The 24,130-nt window shown below is 32.8% G+C and overlaps 1 protein-coding gene across 2 annotated transcripts in view; it reads right to left on the reverse strand.

The window, feature by feature from the left end:
* Positions 1-21,886, reverse strand: part of LOC145304677 (lymphocyte antigen 75-like) — a 54,713-nt gene extending 32,827 nt beyond the window's left edge. The window contains exons 1-34 of one of the 2 annotated variants that reach the window (XM_080146615.1): positions 21,745-21,886; positions 21,161-21,230; positions 19,653-19,763; positions 18,268-18,321; positions 17,532-17,582; positions 16,625-16,718; positions 16,374-16,420; positions 16,169-16,211; positions 15,536-15,631; positions 15,050-15,130; positions 14,105-14,193; positions 13,625-13,692; positions 13,419-13,494; positions 13,052-13,100; positions 12,518-12,575; positions 11,754-11,843; positions 11,063-11,138; positions 10,324-10,397; positions 9,740-9,805; positions 9,161-9,235; positions 8,553-8,646; positions 8,031-8,115; positions 6,516-6,722; positions 5,631-5,733; positions 5,008-5,142; positions 4,564-4,659; positions 4,131-4,271; positions 3,279-3,320; positions 2,852-3,016; positions 2,325-2,471; positions 1,512-1,607; positions 909-1,067; positions 572-682; positions 6-116 (exon numbers count right to left, since the gene is read on the reverse strand). In XM_080146615.1, the coding sequence (XP_080002741.1) occupies positions 6-116; positions 572-682; positions 909-1,067; positions 1,512-1,607; positions 2,325-2,471; positions 2,852-3,016; positions 3,279-3,320; positions 4,131-4,271; positions 4,564-4,659; positions 5,008-5,142; positions 5,631-5,733; positions 6,516-6,722; positions 8,031-8,115; positions 8,553-8,646; positions 9,161-9,235; positions 9,740-9,805; positions 10,324-10,397; positions 11,063-11,138; positions 11,754-11,843; positions 12,518-12,575; positions 13,052-13,100; positions 13,419-13,494; positions 13,625-13,692; positions 14,105-14,193; positions 15,050-15,130; positions 15,536-15,631; positions 16,169-16,211; positions 16,374-16,420; positions 16,625-16,718; positions 17,532-17,582; positions 18,268-18,321; positions 19,653-19,763; positions 21,161-21,230; positions 21,745-21,820 (3,136 nt within the window). In that variant the 5' untranslated portion in view covers positions 21,821-21,886. Of the gene's footprint in view, positions 1-5; positions 117-571; positions 683-908; positions 1,068-1,511; positions 1,608-1,650; positions 1,747-2,324; positions 2,472-2,851; positions 3,017-3,278; positions 3,321-4,130; positions 4,272-4,563; positions 4,660-5,007; positions 5,143-5,630; positions 5,734-6,515; positions 6,723-8,030; positions 8,116-8,552; positions 8,647-9,160; positions 9,236-9,739; positions 9,806-10,323; positions 10,398-11,062; positions 11,139-11,753; positions 11,844-12,517; positions 12,576-13,051; positions 13,101-13,418; positions 13,495-13,624; positions 13,693-14,104; positions 14,194-15,049; positions 15,131-15,535; positions 15,632-16,168; positions 16,212-16,373; positions 16,421-16,624; positions 16,719-17,531; positions 17,583-18,267; positions 18,322-19,652; positions 19,764-21,160; positions 21,231-21,744 lie in introns of both variants that reach the window. The other variant, XM_080146616.1, reaches the window with a different exon arrangement.
* Positions 21,887-24,130: the final 2,244 nt, after the last annotated feature.

Genomic DNA, 24,130 nt, shown 5'->3' on the forward strand with positions numbered 1-24,130 from the left:
CTTACTAGCAGGCATCCTACAAGTGTATCTGTGCTGTTCGGAACAGTTAGCTGTACTCCAGTCTCCATCCTGGCTAACCAGCACACATTCACCACTTTCAGGTCCAGGTAAAGAGTCTACAAAACAAAGTAGCAGTCTATAGTGCCCCAGCAAAATAGGAATAGATGTCACTGCTTTTGGCCTACCTATTCTATTGACGTCAGGAAATACCTTATATCCCATCTCTTTTCCAGGGGGTTTCTTTCACCCTTCCCTTTCTCTTTCCCTCTACTATGACATCAATAGAATAGGTAGGCTAAAAGTAATGACATCTATATTCTATCTCCATTTTCTTGGGCACACTAAACACAGCTGCCAAAACAACCATGATTTAGTCCAAAAGTCAAAACTTTCAACTAAGAGGCAAATGATACAAAGAAAGAGTAACACAAAATGATTTGACAACTGTACTAGCTTAGAAAAAGTTTCTTTAAATGTTATGAAAAATTGTGAAGAAAAAATGCTTCTATTGGTGCTCTGGGATAAAAAAAAAGGTCATGATCAAAATGTGTAAGAGTAAAAGAATCTGTACCTGACCAATTGTGGGTGAAATTAATATTGGAATGATCAGGCCAGGTCCAACTATTCCCTTCCCAATGAACTCCAATATAGCCAAAATCTGTCCCAACTTGCTGCTCATAATCTAAAAATGTTTCTATTAATACATTTCCTTCCCAATAAACTATAATTTTATCAAATTTCATTACTTCTTGTTCCTTAAAATATAAAATAATTCATTCATTTAACTCCAATGTTATCAAAATCTGTTCCTTTTAGTTGCTAATTAAATCTTAAAAACATTTAGCAGAGTTACATACAGAACAATATATCTATACTTATAGGATGCACTACAAAAAGCTAGGACAAACCTTTAACAAACCAGTTCTCAAACTCATTATAGATGGCAGCCAGCTTGGCATGAGCAGACATGTCTGTACAAGCTTTCACAGCACCCTCATAGCTGTCAGCTGAATCAGAACTGTACCAACAGCTGTCGCCCCATGTTTTCCAGTTTGGAGGGCATAAAACTAAAAATATTTTCACTGTATGCTAAAGTGAAGATAAAGAGATACATTTATAATGTACTAAAAAATATTTGAGTTTTAATCAACAAAGGACAAAATGTGTATAAATAGCGCAAGTCATGAATATTTGAAATATTTCAAAAGTAAAACTTTATTCAGAGGTGGAAAGAGATATAACTCTATTTAAAGTAAGAGATAGATAGATAGAGATAGAGACAGAGAGATAGAGAGATAGAGAGAGAGAGAGAGAGAGAGAGAGAGAGAGAGAGAGAGAAAAAAAAAGAGAGAGAAAAAGAGAGAGAGAAAGAGAGAGAAAGAAAGAGAGAGAGAGAAAAAGAGAGAGAGAAAGAGATAAACAAAAAAAACTAATAGAGGGATAAATAAAGGGTAATAGAGATTTTGTTAATTGCTAATCATTGAATGATTTCAAGATCAAACTGAACTTACAGTTATCATAAGAGCAAATGAAACCCGAGGCAGGTTTATCACAGCTGACATCATTCCACCAGCCCACCTCACTGTTCCCCTCTCCTTTGTACATCTCTGAAAAGTCATTTGGATCATCATTAGTAAAAGGATCACTTACAGTTATCATAAGAGCAGATGTATCCATTAGAATTACTATTGCAGCTCAAGTCATTCCACCACCCTGGTTCTGTGTTCTCCTCATCTACATTCATATCTGTAACAGGTTAGTTTCTCAGTTTATCCTAATTTTGCTTTTGATTTTGCATTGAATATATTAGGATGATAGAGTAGTGGCATGAAGGATATATCATATTAAGTTTAGCAACTTAAACTAGCAGGGGTGTATATTCTGCACAAGATTCATCTTTTTACCCTGGCTGCAAAATATTTCATTTTTTTACCCTCAGTTTTCTTCTTTCATTTTTTTTACCCCTCCCACATATTTTTCTAGTTTTTTCCCAAAGGAGGGGAAAGAAAATTTTCAGGGGCTACCATGCAGAATATACACCCAGGTAGGCTAGTGTGCACAGCAGACTCTGTCTGTCCAAAAATAATCTACAAACCTATGGTATTTAATTAGTATCTTTACAAAGATTTTAGTGAAATGCAATATTATCTTATTAGAGACATTTATTTTTCAGTACAAAGAACCAAAAAGTTTAACAAAACATTTCTTGGTATAATTTAAAATATCTTTAGAAATGTTTTTGTTGTAATAATTTATCTTGAAGATTTGTTAAAAGGGGATATTATTACACCAATCAATAATACTTAAATGCTATGTTGGCTTACCTATTTGAATACAGTTATCAGTAGGTCCTCCATCAGGCTGATTTTGTCCCCAGTTAGTATAATCCCAACTGGAGCCATCCAGCCAACTCCAGGAATCATCATCCTTTCTAGCTCCAATAAACACTGCATGCTCTCCAAGTTTACCATCTACAATATGAATTGAACTTTTATTCCATCCCAGTGGTGTTGTCAGAAAATCATAATTAGGTTTTAGTCCTATCATTTTAAATTAAGGTTTTGTAGGTAATTTTAAGGCAACCTGTTTTTATCAGACATCAAATCTATTCATCTTAACTTTCTGGGGAGGAAAGATCTTTTGCTCGTGTCATTAGTTTAAAAACTCTAATTTATTAAGGTTTGTAAGTGATAAGACAATTAATGGAGAAGAAGTTTTCAGGGGGATGGAATTTTCTTAGGTTATCAATTACAAGTATGGTCTCAAGCTGCAGTGAACATGATCATAATGTCAGGGCATTTAAGCAAGTCTAGGAAAGGTTACCAGGAATCAGAAACTAAGATATAATTACCTTTAATCCAATCCATTTCTTTCTGAGATGAAACTGAAGCTAGATGGGCAACTGGATTCAATCCTTGACACTCAGCCTCAGCTAATTTAAAACTGTGGATGGTAGTATTTGTTTTGAAATAGAAACACTTTCCATCTAACTCCATCCAGCCAGGTGCACATTGAACTAAAATTTAGACAAATCATTTTAACTGTTAAACTTACTGAAAGTCTTAAAAGATCCTTATTGACAAGGGATGGCAATCTAAGCCAAAAATATAAATTTTCATGGATTTTTAGGTACATATTCAGACTCTGGTCCAAAACTGGTGGATTTGTATAAGACTTACATATTTAGATACAGATTTAAGTTGCCATGGCTGATCCTGACTTGCTACATTTTTATTACCTCAAGGCATAGAATCAAATTAAAGGAATATAACTTTTACCTTTAGGTGCTGGAGGAGGTTGAGGGGGTCTGTAGTTTCTTCCTGAAACAGTATTTTACCATTAAAAATAGTTCAAATTATTATTTATTTATATATGAAAAAAAGAGACTTCCTTAAAAGGAGGTTAAATAGAACTAATTAAACTGATAATTTTCCAAATCTTAAATCTATTTATAGGTCTAAAAATTTTCTCTATTTTTCCTATTATTCTATCTAAAATTCTTAGTTTCATCACAGATAGCTCAGAACTTATTAGATCATTAAGAAGTTCTGAATAAGTAACATTTAACATGATAAAATAGGTAAAATAGGAAACCTTTATAATCACGCAACCTTTAAAATCACAAAAACTTAAAAATCTAGGAATTAATCTTAATGAAACTTGATGGAAATATGTAGAATATGAGCATATTCAATCCCAGATAAATTCAGCAATCAATCCTGATTGAAAGCAAGAAAATCAAGAAAACCTAAAAATCTAGGAATCAATCTAGCACCCAGATTAATAGACAAATCTTATCAAAACTTCGTGAAAATAAGTAGAATCTAAAAATAATTAATCCCTGAAATGTTCAGCTCTCTATCTTGAAAAGGAATTAGGAAAATCATGAAAACTTGAAAATCTAGGAATCGATCTAGCACCCCAAATAACAGACAGATGGACAAAACAATTTATAGATTAGATGGACATATGTCATAGGAATCTTCACTAAAAATTTCAGCTGTCTATCTTGTATTGGAGCCGAGAAAATCACGTTTCCCTCATAGATTACGGACGGACTGACTGACGGACTGATGGACAAAGTGAATTATAGAGTATCTTCGCTACTAAAAAGTGAAAATAAAATTTACCTCTTTTTTCACAAATGGCAGGTTTCATCTGGTCACATCTCTCATCATTCCACCCAAATCCTTCTGCAGGTTTCACCTCCACACAATCCTCAGACTCAAAATAAGAGTTGGGCTCTCCATCATTCCAATTTATATAGGCAACTAAAATTATAAATATCATTAGCCAAAGGGATGACAATCTTTTCATATCTTGATTTCCCTTGAACAAGATCCTAATTTATATAGAATTGTATTTTATGTGATTGGTTTACTAAATAAACTGGCGAAAGCTTAAGGTCAAAATCATGTAATAACTGAAAATCATGGGTCAGCTTGTGATTTATCAGAGAACATACACAGCTGTGCACATATAAATTCTATATCAGCCAATATTTGATAATTGTAGAGTATCTTATAACATAAAAAATCAGTAGAAGCAAAAATACATTCTAACCTGGGTTTCCATCAGACCAAACAAAAGAGTTTTCATTATTGCCATCAGACAGACCAATCCATACACTACTATCATCATCTCTTCCTTTTAATAATGCTGAAATACATAAATCATGAGTTGTAAATAAGAAGACAGGTCAATTATTTTCTGTGTTCAACAGTACCTATTAACAACTGAAGACATGTCATAAATCTAATTGCAAGTTGCCATATTTTTAAATTGATTCATGCTGCTATGCCATTGAAAAATATGTCTGAAAAAGGGATTAGAAGTCATAACCATTTATTCCTTAGAAAGGCCATGTATTTACAAACATTTTACAACAAAGCAGTTATTTGTCACTAAATAAATACCAGACATATGTTTCCAGATCTCCAAACATCTGATGATTATCTTTAGATAAAAAGAGCCATAAAATATATTTATTTAAAATGTAATTCTTACATGTAATAAAGACTTGTTCTTGGTAAGTGCTAATGGAGGCAAGATCAGCCATATCATCATACCCTGCCAGAGAATTACATTCATCTCTGGCATCACTCCAGGTCAGGGTAGACTCTATCACTTGGTAGCACATTCCTACAAATATCAAATATTTCATGTTAATTTGTTATTAATTGAACACAAGATTATTATCGAAACAAACAAGAAAATTACACCTATACCCTACATCCCTTCAAGTAAAGGAAATGTTCTGAAATGGATCCTTAGTCATTTTAACAATTTTAACATCATGTTTCACCAGTATATTATTCACTACCATTTTCATTAGCAACATTGCTAACAATTGTATTGTTGTTAATGCAGTCATATCAGTTGGAATTAGGGTTAGACCAGACACATATTTGTTTGGGCACCGGATATCCAGCTGATTTCTAATACCGGATATTTGGTATCCGGCAGATTCTTGGATAGGTAAAACTCAAATCATTTTGAAAAATAATGCTTGTGACTGTTTGTTAACAGGGATTTTTGTTGTTTAATATAAAAGATTATATTGCCGGGTATCCAGCCGAATATTTGACCTAACCCTACTTCAAATTGTAAGAAGCTAGAATCCTTAATACCTGTGAATGGGTCTTCAGTCCAAGTATCACCATGGTATCCACAGTTATGATTGTCAGGAGCTGCTGTTGTGGTAGAATCTGATCCTCCTGTGGTTGCGGGTTTCTAAAATAATGTATATTCCAGACAAATAACCAATGACCCAATTTAAAATCAGTGTAAAGGGTAAGAATTTTCGGTAGCTGTTGTCCCCTCTATTCTTTTACAAATGTTTCTAAAGTAAAAATGGCAACTACCCTATTCTAAAACCTTTATTGATAATTCTTTTATAATTTATCTAGTGGCCATTAGATCTATGGTGATAAAATTTTGTATTTTGCTGCTGATTGATAATAGTTATTTCTTTCATCGTATTATAAACGGCTTTCCACGGATATAGAATGTACAATTATAAGATTAAATCCAGTTTTTTTAGCCCCGAGGTGCCGAAGGCACGGGCTAAAAAAATGGTTTTAATCTTATGATTGTACATTTTTATATTCGTAGAAAGCTGGATATAATACGATGCTAGACATAGTTTTTTCATATGGATGAGAACCGGTTCCTATCCACCGGATTCGAATGAATACGAGAAAAATTTTTAAGTTTGCTACAAAATATTGCTTCATACGGCAATAATGTCAAAATTTGTATTATAATAATAGGAGTATTTTAAATGGTCATAGGATTTATCAATGCTTTAAAAAAATCATGTTATTTTTAATTTTCCTAAATGCGGACAGTTGTCTATAATACTAAGTAATAGAAAATCACAAGGACTTTCTTTATCAAAACAAGCTTACATATGAATTAAGAATAAAAAGAAAATAAATTATCACAGTAATGTAGGGTAAAATGTAAAAAAGGACTAGAAAGATAGTAGCCGTGTCAATGAAAGAATACATTACCTCACAAACATAACCAGACAACTCAGTGCACACCTGCCCCGACCATCTGCCTCCATTACCCCCATTGCTGCCAATGTTGGCGCATTTTTCTGGAGCCTCATCATCCGGCTTCTGTATCCAGTTGCTGTACTTGTACCCGCTGGTACGGTCAGACCACACCCAGTTAGAGGTTGACCTACGGTTTAATCCAATCCAGGCTGTTACATCCTAGAAAACAATGGATTAAAGAAAAAAAAATTTCTTCAAATTGTGAAACTGTAGGTATGTTTTTTTTATTTTGGCTGAATATAAATCAATTCCTAAACGTAATAAATGATATACTTTTATAAACAACTACTTATAATAAGACCTGTATAATGAATTTTATTAAGAATCTATATTCCATTGTCCAATCATAAATTCACTGAAATCAAATCAGATTTTGCTGTTCATTTTTAACCCTTAACGGTCGGGGGGGGGGGGGCGTTGAACGCCCCCCCATCCGGTTTTTTCTATCTCATTTTCTGTGTGTGAAAGATAAAGAGCCCAAACTGCTTGACTTTTTAAGTATGGGTATGACACATAACTGAGAGTTGGAATTTTTTGAATATCTCCATCCTGGCGGGCACAGGATGCCAGCAAACCTGGCAGGGTCATCCAGGTAAAGAGCAAAAATATTTTTTTGACTAAAACAAAGCATTTTATAATACCAAAAGACTAAAAAATCCTCTAGTAGTACATCCTTATATGAAATACAGGTGTTCAAGTCACTTTCAGGTTCCAGGTATGATCCTGCAGGTCCTGATCCTCCAGGTCTCCAGAAATCTTTAAAAGGCTCCTGTGGCCGCAATTTTTGACTTAGATACTTCAAATTTTAAACTTAAGCTTTTCTTTTATGTCTACATAACGTATTAAAATTTCATGAAGATCCGCCGCCGTTTTCCCGCCGACCGCCGACTGCGGCGGCTGGCAGCTGCCAAGTACAGCTGCGGCCGCTAAAATTTGTATTTTGATATTTCTAATGTAAAATTTACATAAAAATAAACATTTTCTGGGAAAAATTTTTCTTCTAGCTTTAAAAATAAGAAAATTACAGCCGTTTGAAATTTTTAAATAAAAAAAGACCTAAAAACAAAGGTTGTTAAATAAAAGGGTGAAGGAAGCGAAAATTGACTTAGACTTATAAAAGGTCGGAACTTCATTATCAAACAGGGGACTTGCACAAAAAAATTTAGCTCTCAAGCTCTAATAGGAACTGAGATAATTAGGGGGGGCGTTGAACGCCCCCCCCCCCCCGACCGATTAAGGTGCGGCAAGGGGCCCGACTGTAAAGGGTTAATATATGAACTTTAGTCAAAAACCAGAAAAGTTAAACTCTTCTAGTTTGAAACACCCAATTAGAATTAATAAAGGTATTCAAAATTTGGAAGGCTATAAATAAGAAAACATGCTTATTAAACTTTTGATAACTGTATAATTATTTCTTCAAAGCTTTATCCCTCCCTGATAAAAACTAAAGCAAGTAAAAGCACAAACCATAGGTAGTAGGCCAGCAACAAATTCATTTTCAGCTTGTGAGTGCAGACTTACAAGATTTGATCCACCTCCTTTCTCTGTACACCTGCATTTATACATATATTTTCATTTTATAGAATAATCACAAGATCAAGATAATCACAACAATCCATCACATAATGCAAATCTTTATCACACTTTTTATTTTTTTTATTTCTCAAATAATATACAAGTATGTTTTTTTATTTGACATTTAAATTCAATGGATGTATAAATGTTGGATGTATATTTGACAGATGTATTCTTAACAGTCATGGAAGTATTATTGACAGTAAAATAAAATGTTGGATGTAATGTTGCCAGGAGTTTCAATATTATTGTCATTTATACAGCTAAAATTCAGTTTGTCCTAAATACATGTACACTTTTTTATGGCACTGGCGAAAATACATCTACTATACTTTTGCTGTATGTAAAAACGGCAGACCCCGTTTTACAATAGTTGCAAGTAAAGATACTTTTTAATTAGAATATATGTTTTACCATTGATTAGCAGTCTGCCAAGATTCTTCATCTGATCTATACAGATAACAATTATCCACAAACAAGGACCATCCCTCGGGGCACGATTTCTCAGCTAAAATTTTTATCATTTAGTTTCTAGAAGTTCGAAAAATATAAAATATCTAACATTTTCATGCTTATATCCAATTGCAATCTGTTACCAAAATCACCAGATAAACCTACTTAAACTTCCAAGAAAGATTATATACAATGAAATGTTGTTAAGTTAATTTTTCCATGTTAGTATTGCCCAATTCAATACAAATTTGACAATATGAATACTAGTGCAATAAAAAAAGTGTTGCAACTCTATAATCATTGCTATAAAGTCAATAGGTCAACTTGTTACATTGTGATCTTTTACTACAATTTTTTTGTATGATAAAATTTTCTATTCATTTTAAATTTTTGAATTAGAATTATTATAAAAAATTCTAATTTTTTAAACAAAATTTCTCTTTTTTTAGGGTAAGGTACAAAAAAACTTGATATGAACCTTCCCTGGACATATATGAATCTTCAGCGCAAAGGAGAATTATATTGGCCAGACATCCTGTTACTTTTTTTAAAGGATAGAATAAACTTACGTTTTAGAACAGAACTGACATCAATGTAGGTTCCTTTTTCCATCTGACAGGCAAACACATGATTCTTTCCTCCGGCTAAAAAAATACATTTGTAGAACAATTAATATCAGCTGGATTAGAACCGGTTCTAAGTTATACTGAAAATTCCTGTATTGTATCGTATCATAGACATTTTTTACGAATAATAAAATGCAAATCATAATATTATTACCAGTGGTGTTAGCCCGGTCCTGGAAAAATTTTCTAATCAGCGTAAAGCTGTCTATAATACGACGTGTTAAATAAATAAAAGGATCTCAAAGAGCATGATTAAACTATAATCAATAAATAAGGGGCTATATTTATTATATTTTTATTTAAGCCCTGTCAATAGAACTTTTGAAAAAAATCATGGATCTAAAGATGAGACAATGGCCGATAAATTGATGTATATCCCCAATGTAGATACACAAATTATACCTTTGTAAAGTCCAACTAGTGGTTGAAACATTTGGACACTCATTGAACCAACCAATCAAATTTCAATAAAAGTCCCCTTAGAAAAATAGATTGTTACCGAAACTACTCTACAATACCTACCATCAGCATCACAAACGTCGTTGATCCATCTTTTGTCCTTTGTAGTGGGAGTCGAACATGCAGCGTCTAATATTTGAAATAGTTCCTAATTTTGTTTGTTATCAACCCCCCCCCCCCCATACCTCTTAAAACATAAAATTAATTTATCTAACATCCCTCAAAGTACCTGTTGACCACTTAAAACTTTAAATCTCCTCATAAAGTTAATAATAAGGAGCGAGTCTATTTCTTTCGTATGCCTAACCCCTGTTGGGCTTATACCCGAGGTGTCCTAACCTTTCGTAGCTACAAATTACCCAATATAAACTAACCTAGTCTTAGCTAAAGTAATGAACGAACAAAATTTAAATCACACATTCTCCCTATTTATTTTTAATTCATTTAAAGAATAAGAGGGGGGGGGGGCTTAACAAGGCACTTTCATGGAAAACTCCTGCAGCCTAAGAAATAAATGAATTGCCACATCAGTTTGAACTATCTTCAATTACACGTCTCTGACATAGCAGCAGTAGTTTCAATTCAACATTCAACACCCTCACCCCTAATGTAGTTTTAACCTAATTAAGATTTATGAACTATTTTGCCTGGGGTAGTATTATCACACATGCCAAACCAGAAACAATCCAATTTATCAGAGTGGTAAGTTAGGTTGTCTTTTCTAAAATATTGGGAATAGTCAGAGATCTTAAGGGATAAGACAATGGACGATAAATTGATGTGCATCCCAAATGATAATTCACAGAATTAATTAAACCTTCTATAGATTACAATAAGTGGTTGAAGTGTTTGGACACGCAACTTAATAACAATCCAATCAAAATTCAATTAAAGTCCGCAAAGTTCTTAAGCCAACGGAAAAGAAATCGATAAATTAATTTTTGTAAGTTAGGTTATGTGTTCTAAAAGACTGGGACTATATTAAACCTCCCCCCCCCCCCCTCAGTAAAAAAAAAATATTAAGAGGAAAGTATTTTTCAGCGTATAAAGGGAAAGGTAGGTTGCGGGTAAAATCCGTAAAGGTTGTGTGTTTAAAAAAGTTAAAAACAGTAGTAGAACGAAAAAATTTATGTTACCTTTTTTATAAATGTGTTGTCAATAGTTCTTTTCAAGAAGAAATACACATATTTAGTAAATATTATCGTTCTATTATTATTTTTAAGCCTTAACCCGCAACCTTCTTTTCCCTTATTTGGAAAAGAAAATGGAGATGATCAGATCAATGTAAAATACTTCAATTATTCTTATTTTTACATCTTTAAAAAAAAATTTAGTATCTATCGCAACAACTTTATAATAAGGGATTTAACTTTTGTACGTACATACCTTCCATCAAAAATCATCTCATGATCGCCGCCTTGAGGATCTCGCCAAATAAACTTCTCAGTGTTTGTTGCAGTTTCTTAAAAAAATCATTATTTTTAACTTGGTTATTACTGATTTTTTAACTTATTCAGTCACCTAAGATAGACTCAATTTTAGTGTTAAATTTTTTTCTTTAAAAGTCGATTGGGTTTTATTTAGTCCATGAGTAAATCCTTGTGAATTTTTCTGAACACAGTAATAGTGTCTGACTGATTATGACGTAACAAAAAAAATTAGCCAATGAGAGGCCATTATAAATTTTACCATTGGTCAATAACGGCCTCTCATTGGCAAATTTTTTTTGTTACGTCATAATCAGTCAGACACTATTACTGTGTTCATTTTTCTCTATAGTGAAATAAAATGTCAATATATAACTTTAGTAAAGCAAATAATCTATATAGAAAATTAATCCAATGTTTCACCAACGAACGAACTAAAAATATTTCAGTCATCTATCTTAAATAGTAACTAAACACTCACACTTGCAAGAGACAGACATATATTTAGAAATAAAGAGTATCTTCACTACCAAAAATATAATAATAAACAGCTATGTTTTATAATCTTATTTTGAAGATTAATTCAGTCCATTATAGAAACTTCCATAAAAAGCATAGCAACCTTATAATTCACATATGTATGTATGTACCTTGCAATCCAATCCAGACCCCCTGTACTTCAGATTCTGCTGGGAATTCATCAAGTTCTATCAGTTTCTGGTTAAACCATTCAGAAGAATCTACACAAATAAATAAATATAATCTAGCATGTATTTTTATAGAAAATATGGCGGCTTCCCTCTGAAAGTTCCCAGTCGAGCATAGAACCATTTTATTTTTCAATAAATGAAAATAAAGGCGGTGTGTATTGTATGTTTGTTTTTAATTTAGGTTAGGTTAGGTTATTGGCTACAGGGGTTGGGGCATCGCAGGTATGGGCCCTGCAGGGTTAGGGCCCCCTGCAATTAAATTAGGCATACGAACTCAAGCACGCCCGTTTTAAAATATTTAAAAAATATTAAAAGGGGGAGGTTTTCTGTGCTCGACATTCACTTTGAGGGAAAGCACTGATAATTTTTACAATTTCATCAATTTAATTAAGCAACATAGAAAATATTTTTTATTGTGTCAGTTTGACTTTAATATAGTGTTTGAAACATATATTACATGTTTTATTACTTGAATAACAGATCTATAGTATAGATGTATATATAGATAACTACCTGCCCCCCTTTTCAATGGACCTTTTTCGTCTGCTATTAAATTTTTTTCTGCTACTTAGATGTGTTAATATTCCCGACACTATCAGTTGATTTTCAAAGAATACACATAAGGTCCTTGAAAATCATGTATTGGTTTTGTGATTTTTTTCCGAATTAATTTTTTGTTGATGGAATAAGCTTGAAACTCCTACCTGAATTATCAAATCTTGGAAGGGTCATGTTATAGTTGTAGCATTTCTCTGCTGCTCCCTTAATTAAGCAAATGATCATTTTGTAGACAAATTGTATTGTTATTTCAATTGTAACGGTGTTTTTCATCTAATTATTATTAAAAGAAAAGTCAAAAATTAATTTTTAAAATTTTGTACTTTTTCGTTGCTTCTTGAATTAAAATGGGGATAAAAGGTTGTTTAATCTAGATATGCTTATAAACCATTTCATCATCCCCCCCCCCCCCCTTATATCCTTTAAAAGGTTCATATTTGTTTGCTGGAACTCAAAAAACAAGGACAATTATGTTCTGTAAAAGCTAAGCTGTTAAAAAAGAAGATAAAGGATGGGAAGAAGGGGATTTGGAGGAAGGGAGAAGCTAATAGAAAAGAATAAACTATCTGTAGTTTTAAAAATTGAAATTGGCTTCCCCCCAACATTTCAGAGGGACAGAAGGACAGCCAGACAGACACAAATAGAGTAGCTGCGCTTCTATTAAAAAATGCAAAACTTACTTCAAATGTATCAACGTCAGTGTTCACATCAAGATTAAAAGTATAACACCTGAACATAAAAACAGATTCTTATGAAAGTGTGCATACAATTCCAAAGATTAGTACATTTTCTCACAGTGTTTTTAGAAAGACGGCAACTATTACAATAGCGAATAAATGACATAGAGTTGTTAATGATTGCACAAAGAAATGACACACAAATGGACAGCGGAATAGATGCCTTCGTAAAAATAGTCTCCCCCCTCAAAAAAAATAGAGTTTGGCCGTCTTCTTTTAATACAGCCGATAAAATAACATTCTCAAAAGGTTCAGGCAGACGAACATTTTGAATTATAGAGTAGCTTCGCTACTAAACAAATGAACTTACATATTATTGTGTCCAATCATCCCCTTGTAGCAAACAGCTCCGGCTTTTTGTTGGCAGATATAATACTTCGGTTCATCTAAAAAAATTCAAAGGTATTATAAGTTTATAACCTTCTTAAAATTTTTTTAAGGGGTGGGTATTACTATTAGTGAAAAAAAGTCTAAAACCATCCCAAGGCTTTAATCTATTGGAGGATAAAAGTTTACCTTTATTAGCCAGAAACCATTTTCCATCGTCGACACTTAATAATCCTCTCCCATTTCCTTCCATAATTCTATACAAATTTTCATCGAAAAAATATGTTAAAAATAAAAAATATTTCTTCTTGCGTGCTTATATAATGCTATTATTTCTTTAAACTAATTAAGAGTTGGTTGTCTGGTGGGTGTTAGCCTCGGATATCCTATAGTGGACGAGATTTAATTTTGTGTATAGCTGAACCAAATTTTTCTTAATAATTTGCATGATTATAAGAGCAAACGCCCTATAGTCAACCACCCTTTTAATTGCACGACCTATGTCTGGTTGGAAGTATAAACTGTGCAATTTATAGCATAACATTTTTAACGTCTTTATTTATGATGCGGTATTTGGCAGAGACAGAACTTTCCAACAACGAGTGGATGCACTATATATATATTACGCCACAGTAGCGGGTTGTCTGTTGGGTGTTACTGTAAACTTACACAGGCTGGTTGTTGTCATCAGAATGGAACCAGTTATTATATCCATCTTTTACAGTGTCATTGTTCAGCCATACTATATCCTCATGGTCCTAAAATATTATTAATTGATTTATAGCATAGCAATTACATATATAAATCCTTATACTAAAGTAACAGGATGTCTGTCTGTTTGTCTTTTTGTGTGTCTGTGTGTTTGTACCGAAGGATCTCGCTAACCACTGAACCGATCGGGTTCTCCTTAACAGGGTAGCTTCTCATAGGTCCTGGGAAGGTTTATAACTGTTTCTCCCAAGAGAAATCACAGCTAATCCAATTTTTTCCCCCTCGAATAAAGACTCCAACGTAACATTGCAAAGTATCGTAGCAATTTGATAAAAACTCCTTCGCAACATTGCAAGGCATCGTATTATTTTTTTAAAACACCAAACATTTAAAGTATTTAAAGTGCCACTAGAGGCCTCTAGGGGCGTATCCGCTAGTAGGTTATAATGTACCAGGGATATAGGGACAATTGATCTAAATTCATATTTTTGGCTGTCTTAAACTTTGGCAAAGAACAAATGCAAATTTTAATATTTTGGCTGATATTTTAAAAACTTTGGGCACTGAATTTTAGAATGCCTCTAAAATATTATCCTCCAACCAGAAACTTGTTGAAGATAGCTATAGCTAGATTGTTGGAATTTTTATAGATAAATCTGGTTCTCAGGATGTTGAGTTAAAACTCTAAAATTGAATGAACTGCCCATTGCCTCATCCCTTTGTCCCTGATAATAAGCACACACAAATAATATTTTAATATTAATATAATGTTTTAAGTTGCGGCACATTGTGTTACTTACTATCAGCTTATAAAGAAAGGAATCAAGAACTGCATTTCATAGATAAGGACCAACAGACAGACACAAACACTTGTAGAGTAGCCCTGCTGCACATAAAACTTACAGTTTCAATAATACCAATCCAGATATCTTTGCCTCCATCGTCCAGTTGTGATGCAAACATGGTTATAAGCTCATTTTCGGCCTAAAATATCAATAAATTAAAATAAGCATTACGAATTCTAACATGTTTTGTATTAGTCGGTTTAAAAGTCACGAAACCTTTCCAAAAAATAAACAGCTTCATGGCAAACTTGTTGCATAAAAATTGATTTCTGACTAAAAATATACTACATACATAGATTTTTGACCAATAGCCAAGAATATTTTTCCCATTATGGCTTTGAAACCAATTATAATCAGCTATATTACTGGTTTTGAGCCATAGTGAAAAATTATTTATCATTTTTCCACGAATAAGAGAACAAAATCATAAATAAATACCATTTTTTTTGCCCAATCCTTTGGCCCCTAGGGATCAACCTTACTGGAAATAATCTTATTAAATTTTATTTTACTATCGGCGGAAATCTATCTATATTGTGCTCACCTGAGATTTAATGATGGGTAGGTTTCCGTTCATACTTTCACATTTCTTCTCAGCCATCTCAAATGTCTTCTTCTTCTGTTTATTAGCTGTTATCATCTGGATAGATAGATAGATAATGTAAATAGAAAGATAGAAAGAGAAATATAGATAGGTATAGGGACTTCCCCCCCCCCCCCTCCCTTATTTATATTTTATTTCAAAAAAAAGAAAGGGGAATGGATAGTTAGATTATGAAAATAGATATACAAAAGAAAAATATAGATATGTATACACTCTACCTCCCCCCTTATTTGAAATTTGTTTCAAAACTAAAAATTGAAGGAGGGGGCTCATGCACTGTAGGGAAATCGCAGAAGGATAATATAGCAAGGGATAAAAAGATAGACAAAAGACTAATAGAGAGACAGACAGGGAGAAAGACAGAAAGTTATTTGAAAAATATAAAGAAAGTAAAAATATGTTGCTTTTCCCTAAAAAAAAGTCTATTGAGCACTCAACTCCCCCCTCCCATTTGCCATTAAAATACTTTTAAAATGAATTAAAGTAAAGGGTAGGATATTTTTTCATTTGATTGTTTATTACATGAAAATTATAAAAAGATAACAAAAATTACTGAATCAAAGACATTAATACCTTATAGCAATAATCTCCATATAATTTCCAACCATCATTACATCTAAATTAGTTATGATATTAAAACGTAATTTAAAATATTTTATTTATTTAAGGACAATTACAAAAATTATAAATTTTCTTTAATTATAATAACAAAATAAATTATCGAGAAGAAAAAAACGCGCAACCTTCACAAAACATAAAAATATATATTATTGCCTACCTAGGTGGAATAGCCAAATCTCTTGAACAAATAAACCTTTTCTCTACCTAAAATTAAAGGAATTATTATATTTTTCTTTATTGCTAACTCCTGAGGGGTCCCAAATCCCTGCAGGGTCGATACATGCAGTTCCTAACCCAATATAACCTAACCTAACCAGACCTAAAGTAAACACACAAAAAATTATTAACCCCCAAATAAATCTATTTTATTTCAATACAAGGGGAAAACCGCCTATAAATCATACATACCCCAGAGCATTCTTCAGATGCGAGAAGTCCAAGTGCCAGAATGGTTCCACATGCGGGGGGCTTGTTAGGACTTGGTTCACCGTCTGCCCAACCACTAAAATTTTATTCATATTAGTTATTTAAGAGTGTAAAGTTAATCTTAAATACTAAATGTTCGTATGTCTGTCCTATGATTGTTTTCTAAAAAACAGTAATGCATTTCAATGGCCCTATGGACCTTTAAGGCAATGGTCTCTAAATAGTTAGTGTGTGTGTCATATTTGTTCGCTGGGCATATCTTTGACGATTTTCATTTGATTTTTATTTTTGTTTGGAGGGGGGGGGGGCTAAAATTTCAATTACTAGTTATTCTATTCAGGATAACTAACTGACAAAGTAGTTGGTAGGATGTATTTTTGTCTATCTTAATGCAATTATATGTATTTTGTCCAAATCATCAAATTTAAATGGTTTTGCATAAAGTGTAAATAACTTTTGGTTGTGCTATTATTTTACCAATAATGTTAAACACCTAACAAAGTCAAAGTTGATACAATTTTATCATCTACTAGCAGCTACGCCCCCCCCCCCTCTAGAAGCCTCTAGGGGAACTAAGGGTATATAGGAGGGGGGAAAGTCGACCTCATCCCATTTTAAATTTGTTTTTCAAAAAAGTAAAAAAATATTTTTTTTGGGGGGGGAGTGGTGTGAAGACACCCTCCCTAATAGTAGTTTAAAACCTTCCCAGGACCTATAAGAAGCTTCACTGTAAAGGAAAACAATATCGGTTCAGCGGTTAGCGAGATCCTTCGGAACAGACAAAAAACGCTTACTACTTTATATGATAGGATAAGGATAATTTGACTCAAACCGGACACCCTGACCGAAAACTGGCGGGAAATAATGCCGCGTATTTTTAAAAACTTACATGACTTCAGGTTTTCCTCCATCAATCCATTCAAATCCATCCCCAACATTTCTAAACAAACAAGGATAACAACGTCCATAAAAGCAAAGGTCTGAAAAGGAAGGACAAACGAAAATTAACACTTGTAGAATGTCAGAACTGAATAAACAGAATATTAATGTATATGTCTAATCAAAATTGTAAGTAAAGCAGCAAATTTAAATTACCGAAAAGAGCTAACCGTTACGGACGGACGGACCGACCGACAGACCCTAATTTTAGAAAAAGCTTCACCTTTAAATATACTTTTATTAAAACTATTTTTTTAAAATCAAGGTGAAATAAATGTGTATACAGATATTTTCTTAGCTTTATCAAAAATTAAATGAAATATTTTTGTAAAATGAAAATTTGGAATCTAACTGTAATTTAAGACTTTAAAATACAAGAATTATTTTTTTCTAGTTATAAAGTAGTAAGTTTGTTCTTTGATTATAGGAATCTCCTTAAAAATCTCCTTAAAAATTCAAGGCCTCTATCTTAAATATCAGGTGAGTATATTACATATCTACTACAAGTCTCTTAGATCATTGCCAAAGGACCGACGGACCTAGTGTAAATAAATATAAGCGATCTATCACAACTAGCTGCTGAGAAAATCATTTTTCCCATTCAGGATAGTTTACGTTAAGACAGATGAATGGACGAACAGACCTTTTGAATTCTAAAGTAGCGTCGCTACCAAAAATACACTCACTTTAATCCAACCCAGTAGCCTTCTTTTTTATCTCCCTGCTGGGATTCTCCAACTCTGAAATTAAAGAAGGATCACATCATCCATCAGGAGCGAAGCACAAAAAGATATTGAAAAAAAATTTATAATATTTATATTTTGTAATATGACCGACGACCAAGTAAATTAAGTACTGGATGCTCAATGGGAATCATAAAAAAAACAACCCACTGCACTGTCTTGAATAACAGCCGCATCGTTTTGGCCTGACGGAAGGACTTGCGGACGGACGGACAGAAAAAGGGAAATATAGAGTAGGGTGGGTCGATTTTGGACATTTTTTTTCTGAGGCCAAAGCGGGGATCTGCACTCAATTTATATAGATATAATACACCTCTGGATGATTTAAAATTTATCCTAAGTCTTAAAACCGCTGACGACCAGACATTCAATTGTATAGCTATTTGTAAATGGGAGTTAAAAATTTATTGAATCAGAACTATGGCTTCATGGTGCTCCCTGGAAATGCCTTGAGGAGCTGAGTCAGGAACTTTTGTCTGTTTCAAAATATCTCGTTCCTAACCTGAGAAAATCTAAAAAACCTCTACAAATTGGACAATTCTCAATAAACATTAAAATTTTTTGGTTTTTTAGTGATTTCTAAGGCTAGGAACGAGATATTTTGAAACGGACAAAAGTTCCTGATTCAGCTCCTCAAGGCCTTTCCAGGGAGCACCATGAAGACATAGTTCTGATTCAAAAACTTTTTTGAATGTCGTCTTTGCATACTAATAAGTAATGAATTATATTTTTAAGTGGTCGTGTTCTAAAACTCAATTTTTTAAAATTCTTTTTCGGTCAGAAATGTTTTTAAGGTTAATTTTATCTGTTGCATATCCCCGCTTTGTCTAATTCCGAAATGAACCCACCCTAATATAGAGTTGCTTTGCCACAAAAAGTTTATTTGTGTAAAGCTTATTTACATGAGATATCAAACGTATGACTATAGAAGAGTCACACCTAATTGCTGCACATCCTAGTTAAAGAGTAGCAGCGATCGATACATTTTATTAGGTTGTTAAACATGACTGTTTGTCGGTTTGACATAATGACGAGTCAAGTTATAGAGTAGCTAAACTTAATACTTTGTAGGTTCAGAGAGAGAGGGGACAATTGACTGTTTATTACACTAGTCCCCAAAGTTTTATAATAACGTTTTCTTATTCGCTGGCTTAACAACTTTGAGGAATTTAGTGAATTTTGATTGGTTAATCAATTAAGTTGAGTGTTAAAACGTTTCAACGACTAATTTTATTCTAAGGAAGGGGTAATTTTGTGTATTTTCATTGTGGATGTACATTAATTTATCGGTCATTGTCTTATCCCTTTAGATCCCTGATATATGTTACCTTTTAGCTATGAAATCCTTGGTATTTTTATCCTTGATGGATGCTAGATGTCCTTGGTAATTATTACATTCCATTTCTGCTCGGTCAAAATCTTTACTTTCATCAAATATTCTAAATTAATAATATCATATAATCATATTCCATCCCTGAAATAAATAAAGGACAAGATATTATGTAAAACTATGTCCCTGTAGCAATTAAACTTTCTTCACAGTCAAAATCTTTACTTTCATCAAATATTCTAAAATATTATTTGTGTATTTTTGTATAATATTCCATTCCTAAATTATTGTTAGCACAGAATATAATGTAAAACTGTGTCCTCTGTAGCAATAAACCTGTATTTTTTCACATTTAAAATCCTTACAATCATTAAATATAATAAAATAATATTAGTATCATATATTAAGACAAAGCCCAAATTGGGTCAAAATTGTGTCAAAAATCATCCATTTGACGTCATAAAAATAAGGGATTATCCATATCTTTTTTAGGGGTTTTCTTTCTCACTTCTCCTCTCGTCTCCCGACGTCACATGGAATATTTTGACACAATTTGGTCTTTGTCTATATACACTCTATTTCTGTCCTATCAAAATCTTTTTTCTCATCAAATATCCTAATTTCTGTCTAACTATCTGTGTATTTGTCTACCTATCTGTCTAATTGTCTACCTATCTGTCTAATTGTCTGTATATCTGTCTAGTTGTCTACCTATCTGTCTAGTTGTCTACCTATCTGTCTAGTTGTCTACCTATCTGTCTAATTGTCTGTATATCTGTCTAGTTGTCTACCTATCTGTCTAGTTGTCTACCTATCTGTCTAGTTGTCTACCTATCTGTCTAATTGTCTGTATATCTGTCTAGTTGTCTACCTATCTGTCTAATTCTCTGTATAACTGTCTAGTTGTCTACCTATCTGTCTACTTGTGTATCTATCTGTCTTTTTGTCTATCTATTTCTCTATCTCTCTGTCCATTTATATATATATTTGTCCATATATCTGTCTATTTGTCTATCCATCTGTCTGATTGCCTTATTTATCTGTCTATTTGACTACTTATCTGTCTATTTGTCTATCTACCTGTCTATTTGTCTATCTACCTGTCTAATTGTCTACATGTCTGTCAATTTGTCTACCTATCTATCTATTCTTCTACCATCTGTCTATTTGTCTACTTATCTGTCTATTTGTCTATCTACCTGTCTAATTGTCTACATATCTGTCAATTTGTCTACCTATCTATCTATTCGTCTACCATCTGTCTATTTGTCTATCTATCTGTTTAGTTGTATAGCTACACACTTAGTATCTATCTAGATGTCTATCTCTGTCTATTTATCTATCTATCTGTCTAATTGCCTATCTATCTGTCTATTTGTCTACCTATCTGTCTATTTGTCTAAATATTTGTCTAGTTGTATAACTATCAACCTAGTCCTTTTAAATGTCTAACTCTCTGTCTATCTAACTATCTGTCTAAATATCTATTTATCTATTTATATATACCTATAACAAGTATGAGAAGTAGGAAATGTTTCCCAGCCATCCGGGCACTCAACTGTGATTTTTCCACAAACTTAAAATATATTTTTAAATGTGCATTATCTTTTAAATGGTCAAATCATTATTTATTTCTGAATATACACGCGACTGGCATAGTAATTGTAAGAACATTTTTAACGTCTTTAGATATGCTGATAGGAAAACTTATGATAGTAATTTTTGGCGGGCATTTTCCATAAAACCTGAATTTCAAATTTCCTACCGAATATTTTTGTCGTTCACATAAAATCCGTCAACAAACAAAAAAATTTGCTAATTTCAACATAATTATCTTAGTCACAAAGACTAACTTAAGTAACACTTATAGAGTAGCTGAATTACAAAAAAAATCAAGTATTAGGATGTTTTTAGGCCATTTTTTTGCGGCCTCTATCCCACTTTAGATGCTAGGGGCGTATCTATCTGTATGGTCGTTCAATAATTTTCCTGAAAATTAAGCTTGATCAAAAAATAAATTTGGGAGAGAGCACTATCCTACTTTTGGCATGAAGCCCCTAGAGGCTAGTAAAATAAAAAAAATAATTTACCTTTACTAAAAGCCATAGCCACCAAAACTGCTACCCCTCCCCACATTCTCATTCCAAAATTTTCCTTTAACCTCATCAATTTTTTTACTAGTCCCTAGGAGTGTCAAAAAATCACTAAATTAGAATTGTAACTTTTGAAGCGATTAAATTTAGTGGCGATAGATAATAGAAAGATAGAGCTGTTTCCGAGATATTTGATGGGCTAATATAACAGTAAAATTGCAACTTATTGTTGAACTGTCACAATACTATGATTTCAAGGAATTGGTAGTACATTTAAATGTTTTATAAAATTACTAATTTTGAAATAGCTAAATTGACAGAATGTTAAAATTGTGTCTGGCTGATATCAGAAGGGGGGTGAATCCACCCCTATTGCAATTTTAAGGTTGATGATAGACACAAATCCCTTGGTTTTTAACCCCCCCCCCCCCCACCCTACATCCCCTTAACAAAGGTTTACACTTTCCTAAAATAGCTAAAGGGGGTGTCAAGGTAAAAAAGTCACACCTTCGCTTTTGGTTTAAGAAGGGTGTTAGGGCCGGACGGTGTCAAATATTCTATGTGTGCTTTTCTGGGCAAAACCCTGTGAAGTGCACGCATTAAGAGTAAAACACTAGAGGGAGAAAGGGTTAAATAAAGTTGTATCTCCCCATCACAACCGTCTTGTGCAACCTTTTTATTGGGTCATTGAAAATCAACCAATGGTATCGCTTATATGACACAGCCAAGTAGCAATAAATAATTTAGAAGCAGACGAAAGAGGTCTTTGAAAAATGAAGGGAGGTAATTGTCTGTATATACATCTATACTATAGATCTGTTGTGCACGCCACTGTTTAAATTTGTTTGTGTTAAGTGGGGGGATTTTTTGCTTCGAACATTTTTGCAATATTTTATAAACATATTGTAATGTGAATTAAAATTAAAATGTGTAAAAGTAAATATTGTTTTGGAACTCCTTTTTGTGGTCAATTTTTTAATTTTTTGTTTATTTAATTACTTGATGCGCAAATAAATCGTTGACATGTCATAATTGATAAAGTTCGTTACTTAAAAAGAATACTTCTCAGTATTCATCTCTTAATAGCGAAGCTTTTCTATTATTAGGGTCCCTCCGTACGTCCGTATGTCTGTATCATATATGTCAATTTAAAATCATTTATGATTTTCCTACTCATCTCATTTTTGGAACAGAGATTCGAACAAGGTACAATGTTTTATTCGAAGTCCTAGTAGTATGTTCTTAAGCATTATTTTGTATTTGAGTAATTTTGAAACAAATTTACATACAAGTTTATATACTTTTTCTGCTTATTAAGTTCTGACACTCTACAAGTGTTTGTGTTAGTTTTTCCTACCGTGAGATTTTGGAGCTTCGTTTTTATGGATGTTGTTATTATTGATTTATAAATAGTTGACTTTAATTTGAAAATTTATGAGAATATTAAACATTCTAATTTTATTCAAGATTTAATTGATTTCGTAAATATTGAACTTTCTTGTAAAGCTTTTCATTAAACAAACATAAGTGCGATAATCAATTAAAAGTTTATAACCACATAAAATTTCATTTTAATTCTTATGACAATTTTTTGTGTATTTAAAAAAAACTAGTAGCTTCGCCCCAAGAGGGGTTAAAGGGTTACAATTTAAGACTTGATTATAGAGATGCTTTGCTTACCTCATACGGGCGGAGATGATGTCCTTGACACTCAAACGCCAGGTCCAACAATTTAAGGGGAGCTAAATGTCTCCTTTTCTGTCCAAACACCCGGGGTATTAGGTTATGTAGCAACCAACTCTTTAATTGCACGACCTTTGTCTGAGAAGTCCTAACTGTGCATGGTAATACTTTAATGCTTTGCTTATAACCCTATAATAATTATACAGTGAATAAAATTCCGAAATCAAGTGAATAATTATAGAGTTGCTACGCTCTCTAAATTGTACCTAACTGTAAAAGGAATCATCGTATTATGTTTGAAACCTAAAAGGATGCAAAATTTACAGAAATACTTCGCTTTCGAAATACTAGTTTTTGTAGAGCACAAACAATCAAAAATTTTTACTTAACCTAACCTAACCCTAAGTAATCTTCAACATTTGATTTTTCGAATCATGAAAAGAAAACGAATTAGCGAGTTTTGTCATATTTTCACAGTAGCTTTTCTCCTATTTCTAGACCTTCTAGCGGAATGCTCTAACCATGCGGGGCCAATTTCCTAACCCTCCGGAATAATAATTAACATTTACCTAACCTAAAATTACCAATCAAATGCTACTGTGAAAAACGACGAAACCCGCTACTTCGTTTTCTTTCCATAATCCGATTTTTCATAAGGGTTTGTTCGTATTTTTTGTTAAATTTTTAGAGAACAAAAACA

Source organism: Acartia tonsa, chromosome 13 (genome assembly GCF_053477335.1).
Source record: "Acartia tonsa isolate MP-2025a chromosome 13, ASM5347733v1, whole genome shotgun sequence".
Taxonomy (NCBI): Eukaryota; Metazoa; Arthropoda; class Copepoda; order Calanoida; family Acartiidae; genus Acartia; species Acartia tonsa.